Source organism: Rousettus aegyptiacus, unplaced genomic scaffold (assembly GCF_014176215.1).
Source record: "Rousettus aegyptiacus isolate mRouAeg1 unplaced genomic scaffold, mRouAeg1.p scaffold_m13_p_9, whole genome shotgun sequence".
Lineage (NCBI taxonomy): Eukaryota > Metazoa > Chordata > Mammalia > Chiroptera > Pteropodidae > Rousettus > Rousettus aegyptiacus.
The window spans coordinates 86,424,951-86,432,395 of NW_023416312.1; the positions used below are offsets into that span (position 1 = coordinate 86,424,951).

Here is a 7,445-nt window from a genome sequence, read left to right on the forward strand (position 1 = left end):
GTTTCCCATGGTCAGGCTTTTAAAACCTTTCCATCTCTTTTATCTCAGAAAACAAGAAATTAGCAAAGGATGGGGTTCACAGTAGATGACACTGAAGGGAGCTAGCTTCCTAACACTCACAAACCAATAGTGTCCCATCTACTGCATTCAAGCTATGCAAATTCGACTGTGTGTGCATGCTGCCCCTCCCTCCCCACCCAACGCAGGAACATAAAAGAAATACAAAGAGCAATTTCACTTGCCATTTTATTCAGTAAGTATGTGCCACAGGATGAGCATGCGATAGAGGATCAGCTGGATAGGCTATACGCAAAAGCATGGATAGTATATGTTATGGGAAATGAGTAGGACTTTTCATGGATAATTTTAATGTGATTTTTGACTTGATATGCTGACTTTATAACTTGACTTTCACATTAGATATAACACTGCTACGGCTACTAATAGCTACTACCATTTACTGAGCAATTACTACATGCTGAAGTTCTAAGTTCCGTATCTCATTTGATTACCTATGAAGTAGTACCTAATTATCCCCACTTTAAGTGAGAATTTATAATAGTAGTAGTAGTAGTAGTAGTAATAATAATAATAATAATAGCTACAACTTGTTGAATGTCTAACGGCTCAGAGAGCTCACTTGTCCAAAGTCTTAAAAATCTTAAGCATCAGACCTAGAGGCAGAGCTGGCACTGGTAAGGCTACACGGACATCACTCAGAAAATGTGACCAGCACTGAGCAGTGATTTCTTATTGGTCATCACATCTCTATGGAAACTTGTGTCTAAAATCCCTAGAATGTCATTAGGAATGGATACATTTGTTTGAGCACAGCATTTAAATCCTGGTCAAGATCGAAATAGCTTTCCTGTCACCCTGACAGCAGTTGAACTAAACTGTGTGTTTTATCTAAAACTATTTGTATGGCTTCTTTTTAAAAGTTTTGTTTCCTAAGGTGCCTATTGTTTTTTCTATTAACGAAAGTCTGTTCAACTGAACCAATGCCTGAAGTTTCAAAAACCATATAACTCTAGAAAATCTAAGAGTTTGTTTATGAGCTTTAAACTGATTTCCATTCTTCAGTGGGCTAAAAATCTAGAGGCCAGTTTTGGTGCTAAGGCTCTGCGTGACTGTGAAAAACCCACCTACTCTCTATGGTCCACGGCTTTTCCTGAAATTGAGGTGATACCTTAAGATTCCATCCAGCTCTAATTCTATAAATTGAAATATTTCTGGATTCTCTTAAATATCTGGAATATTCCAGTCCTTATAAATGGCAAATTTTTATTTTATCAGCTACTAATTCTAAATATTGCTTATGCTGTCAAGAGCAATAATTTCAAAGAGATCTTCCAGATTTGAGGGGAGATGTTTTTCGGTGATACGTTTGTGACACAGAATATGCAACAAGTTGTAGGCCTAAAGGCTAACTGCAAAAGCCCATCAACGCTGAGTGCAAAAGCAGGAATTTTATGAACGATTGTGGAAACTGCTTCGAAAATACCTTTCCCTTTTAAGAGCTTGATGTTACAGAGGAAATCTATTTTGTGCTTTGTTTATCTTCCTGAAAATCTAACTTAGATCTTGCACTGTCTCCTTCATATTCATTGTACTTTCTAATGATATTTTTATTTATCTGCGAACTTTCTCATTTTATGATTGTTTTTCTGGTTTTATGTATGTAATATATTTTCTAATCTTTCTGGTAGTGATAAATAAGGAAACTTTTTAGAGATCCTTTTTGATCCTTTGGATCTTTTGATCTCCTACCCTCTGCACCAAATATTTCATTGTTTATCTAGGACTTCTTTTATGTTGCTGTTTCATTCAAATACTTGGTGTTCCTTGATTGACCATTTATGTTTATGACTAGAGGACTCTGATGAATAAGAGGAATAGCTTTGCCTTTATATAGAACTATTTACCCCAAAATCATCTTCCTTGACATAAGATCTCTTAGAAGACAGAGAAAAAGCTCCTTGACATTGGTCTTGACAATGATTTTTTTGGATATGACACTAAAAGCACAGGCCACAAAAGTAAAATAATAATAATAATAATAATAAAAATAATAATAAGAAGAAGTGGGATGTCATTAAACTAAAAAGCTTCTGCACAGCAACGGGAACAATCAACAAAATGAAAAGTGAACCTATGGAATGGGAGAAAATATTTGCAAACCATGTATCTGTTAAGGAGCTAATATCCGAAAGATATAAGGAACTCCTATATCTCAATAGCAAAAGAAAACAAATAATGCAATTAAAAATTGAGCAAAGGACCAGAATAGACAATTCTTCAAAGAAAATATACAAATGGCCAACAGGTATATGAAAAAGAGCTAATATCACTAATCATTAGGAAAATGCAAATCAAAACCACAGTAAAATATCACCTCACACCTATTAATATGGCTATTATTTTTTTAAAAATAATAACAAGTATTGGTGAGGATGTGGAGAAAAGAGAACCCTGGTACACTGAAGTTTCCTCAAAAAATTAAAAACAAAAATACTGTATGATCCAGCAATCCCACTTTAGGGAATTGAAATCAAGATCTCAAAGAGATACCTGCACTCCCATGTTCATTGCAATATTATTTACAATAGCCAAGCTATTAAAACAACCTAAATGTCTATCAATGGGTGAATAAAGATAATTTAGTATATCCATACAGTGGAACATTATTCAGATTTTAAAAAAGAAGGAAACAAACTTCATTTGGCTTGAACCCAGGTAATTTACTTCCCGGTACTCCTTCGCTCAATTTTAACTGTGAATTGCTGCATATTTACCCTGGGCTGAGAAGGATATGGTTGCCAAGGACTCAAGCCCTTACCACCAGGTAAGCCACCAAGACCTGAAGATGATGGAATTTTAGGATGGGTAGTGGAGGAGGAAGAGATGAGTCACAGTTGTGGCCTGGAGACCAATTACAGCAACAGGGGCCATAGTTCATTACACTAATCTACAACCTCTAAGTTTTCTCTCAGGCAGAGAGGCCATGTGAACCATGAAGGGGATGCTCCCCTATTCTGCCTAGAGAAGTAGAACTGTGCTGTACAAGGGGTGCACTGAGGTAGCCATGGAAGTGTGCCACTCAGATCTACCTTCAAGACAACCTCCTATGATGATAGTAGTAGGCAACCACCTTGCAATTACTGCACTTTTGGACCCAGTGTAGTATTTGTACTGAGGTCAGGCTCTCTTCAGGCTGCCACCAGCCAATGACCGAGCAGAGCAGGGGTACTAGAGCTGGGTCATTACTGTTTGACATTGGACTCCAATAACAGACAGTTTGCTCTGAGTTCCCCATTTGCTTGAATGAATTTTTTTGGACTTGAACTGGAGACTGAGCCTCTTCCTTCCTTCTTCCTCACTTTTCATGGACTGAAGGCTCCCCTCGCCTGTCTCTTCTTCTCTTCCTCTCCTTTATCCTCCACGAGTGTTTCCCCCAATAAAACTTCTTGAATGTTTGATTCTATCTTGGCATCTGTTTCTCAGGAGATCTCAAATCATAAAAGACAAAAATTATAAAGTGGACTTCATATAAACTACGAAAATGTCACACTTCAAAAGACTACTTTCAGGAAATTGAAAAGCAAAGTACACACCGAGAGAAAACATTTGGAATGCATATATCTGACAAAGGATTTTTATCCAGAACATAATGAACCACTATAACTCAATAATAAGAAGAAAAATGACAATTAAAAAATAGCCAAGTGACTTGAACAGACCCTTCATATATGAATGGACAATAAGGACATAAAGAATATACTTAATATTACTATTCATCAGGGAAATAAAAATAAAAAAGATAAGACATACATATGCCTAAAATTTAAAATAATAAATTACAACTATAATAATGACAGTACCAACTATTGGTGAGAATATGGAGAAACTGGAACTTTCATACATTGCTGGCGAGAGTGTGTAATTGTAAAACCATTGGAAAACAGTTTGGTAGTTTCTTATAAAATTAAATATACGCCAACGATATAAGAAATTCCACTCCTGGGTTTTTGCTCTAGAAATGAAAACATATGCCCAAATAAAGACTTGCATAATTATTTTCATAGTAGCTGTATTCATAATAGCCTAATAATAGAAACTACCCACATTTTCGTCACATTAGTAAAACAAATTTGGTATATCTATCCATTGGAATACTATCTAGCAATAATAGGGGATAAAGCACTGATATTTGCTATTATGTGGATGAATAGAGAAACATTATGCCGAGGTGAAGGAAGCTAGGCATGAAATGCTCTAAACACACGTTCTCCTCCCCGCTCTACTCCTATAGGTAGGGTCCCCCAGCCAAACAGCTCTTATCAAGGAGACCAGGCACAGGTTTTGCTTATCCCTCAGTAGCAGGTTTCAGTTTCCACCAGCACGAAGAATTATTCAAACAAGCCAATCACATCCTCCCTCAGGAACCAGGGGCACTGCAATCCTCTTGATACTGCAAAGCCTGCCTTCCACAGGTCCTGCTTGCTCACTCTGTTCCTAAGTGCACCCCCCTTGTGGTATGCAGTATCCTACTCCACTGCATTGTGAGTATATGTGAGTAATAAGGTGCTGTTGATCTTGTCTGCCCAGTATCAGGAGTTGTGTGTTCAGCCATCCCCATAACTCTAGGGCAGGAATCCCTCCCTCACCAACAGGATGAATAGGAGGCAATTAAAACACACTCATACACTCACACATATGTGTATATGCGTATGAACGTATTTCAAAACAAATTGTTTACTTAAAATGGGTGATTTTACTGCATGTAAATTGTAACTTGATCTAGTTGGTTTTGAAATCTGTAAAAAATGTGTTGAATAGCCACAATTTAATGACATTCATCCTATTTCACTATGATACCATATGAAAGTTTAAGGACCTATGGGATGCCCATTACAGGAACTACTCAAATAGACTTGGTGGTTAAGTCAGAAATTCTGAATTAAATGACTAGATCTAGTGAATGGGAATAAGTTTGGTGAAAGCTATGGGAAAACACAAAGAAAATAAGAACTATTTCAGGCGGAAGAATAAAAAAGCTAGAAAGAGCCTGGCCCATGTCAAGTCCAAGTAGCCCAATTGCCTAAGCCAGAAACTTGGGCCCATCCTAGATCTCTACCTCTCCCCAACTAAGCATCAAGTTCAATGACTCTAAATGTCACTTCTTTTCAGCCCGTCCTTTGTCTTTAGGCCCTCAATAACTATCACCTGAAAAATACTCATCGCTGTACTTGGTCCACATTCCATCTTCCCACAATCTATCTTCAATATCAGCCCCAGACTGAACATTAAAACACAAATCTAATCACACTAGTCTCCCATTCAATATCTTTTCGTTGTTCCCCAGTGAATACAGGATAATTGATATATGCCTTAGCATGACATACAAGATTTTTCAAGATGTAGTGTTCCACCTATACCATCTCAGCTTCTACCATATCTTGTTCCTGACTTTTATATACCAACCAGACTCTCTCATTCTTCTGTACTTCCGATAAGGGTGGCCCTCTTAGAGTGGAATCAAATTTTAACTCATTTACAACTTCCTCTATTGAGATAGTCTCTGCCTCAAATAGGGCATATTTAAATGCTTTTTTATCTTATTCTCCCACTTCGCCATATACAAGCCCCAAGTCATTGTCATATTCAAAAAAGAAAAAAAAAGCCTTTGTCGGTGGACGCCGAAGAGTAAGCATCGTTAAAGTCGCCCCACCAGTGGTCGTCATATCTAAGTCAGAGTCTCCCAAAGAGTCCGAACAGCTGCGGAAGCTCTTCATCGGAGGTTTGAGCCTTGAAACAACTAATGAGAGTCTGAGGAACCATTTTGAGCAATGGAGAATGCTCACAGACTGTGTGGTGATGAGGGATCCAAACACCAAGTGCCAGAGGCTTTGGGTGTGTCACTTATGCCACTGTGGAGGAGGTGGATGCAGCCATGAATGCAAGGCCACAAGAAGTGGATGGAAGAGTTGTGGAACCAAAGAGGGCTGTCTCAAGAGAAGATTCTCAAAGACCTGGTACCCACTTAACTTTAAAAAAGATTTTAATTGGTGGTATTAAAGAAGACACTGAAGAATATCACCTAAGAGATTACTCTGAACAGTATGGAGAAATTGAAGTAATTGAAATCATAACTGACCAAGGCAGTGGCAAAAAGAGAGGATTGGCTTTTGTAACCTTTGATGAAAGCTATGGGAAAGATAAGATTGATAAGATTGCCATCAGAAGTACCATACTGTGAATAGCCACAACTGTGAAGTAAGGAAAGCGCTATCTAAACAAGAGATGGCTAGTGCTTCATGCAGCCAAAGAGGTCGAAGTTGTTCTGGAAACTTCGGTGGTGGTCGTGGAGGTGGTTTTGGTGGGAATGACAACTTTGGTCGTGGAGGAAACTTCAGTGGTCAAGGTGGCTTTGGTGGCAGCCATGGTGGTGGAGGATATGGTGGCAGTGGGGATGGCTATAATGGATTTGATAATGATGGAAGCAATTTTGGAGGTGGCGGAAGCTACAATGATTTTGGCAATTACAACAATCAAACTTCAAATTTTGGACCCATGAAAGGAGGAAACTTTGGAGGCAGAAGCTCTGGCCCCTATGGTGGTGGTGGCCAATACTTTGCCAAACCACGAAACCAAGGTGGCTATGGTGGTTCCAGCAGCAGCAGCAGTAGCTATGGCAGTGGCAGGAGGGTTTGTTTACGGCCGGGAAAGAAAGCTTAGCGGGAGAAGAGAGCCAGAGAAGTGACAGGGAAGCTACAGGTTACAACAGATTTGTGAACTCAGCCAAGCATGGTGGCAGGGCCTCGCTGCTACAAAGAAGACATGTTTTAGACAATACTCATGTGTACATGGGCAAAAACCTCGAGGACTGTATTTGTGACTAATCGTGTAACAGGTTATTTTAGTTTCTGTTCTGTGGAAAGTGTAAAGCATTGCAACAAAGGGTTTTAATGTAGATTTTTTTTGCACCCATGCTATTGATTGCATGGTCATGTAATGGTCTGATCATGATGCTGAATAAATGTGTCTTTCTAAAAAAAAAGTAAAGCTATTGTTATTATAGTTCTAGCAAGTCCTATTTATTGAGTACTCAGACTTTGTTATCCCATTGGATTCTCATAAAGAACCCAATATATATGTATTATTTTACCCATTTTACATATGAGGAAATAAATGGCTTAGGAAGGTTAAGAAATTTGTAAAATGTCATCTACCTGGTGTGACCAAGCATGGATTCTAGTCCTTAATCAAACCCAAAGCTCATACTACATATACATGTATCTCCACTACAGCCAAATGGACTCTAAATTCCTTGAAGGGTTGGACCATAATTTTGCAGCCATGCGTTCATAGTTCATAGTACAATCCCTGGGACACAGGAAATACTTAATAAATGATAAGTGACTGACAAATGAGTGAACCGGTCA

The 7,445-nt window shown here is 38.5% G+C and overlaps 1 protein-coding gene across 1 annotated transcript; it reads left to right on the top strand.

The window, feature by feature from the left end:
* Positions 1–2,812: 2,812 nt before the first annotated feature.
* LOC107508350 (heterogeneous nuclear ribonucleoprotein A1-like) lies at positions 2,813–7,048 on the top strand. Its single transcript, XM_036226562.1, is given in 4 exon segments — positions 2,813–2,845; positions 5,674–5,897; positions 5,899–6,236; positions 6,239–7,048. Coding segments are annotated over 4 exon segments (1,095 nt in total). The 3' UTR covers positions 6,739–7,048.
* Positions 7,049–7,445: the final 397 nt, after the last annotated feature.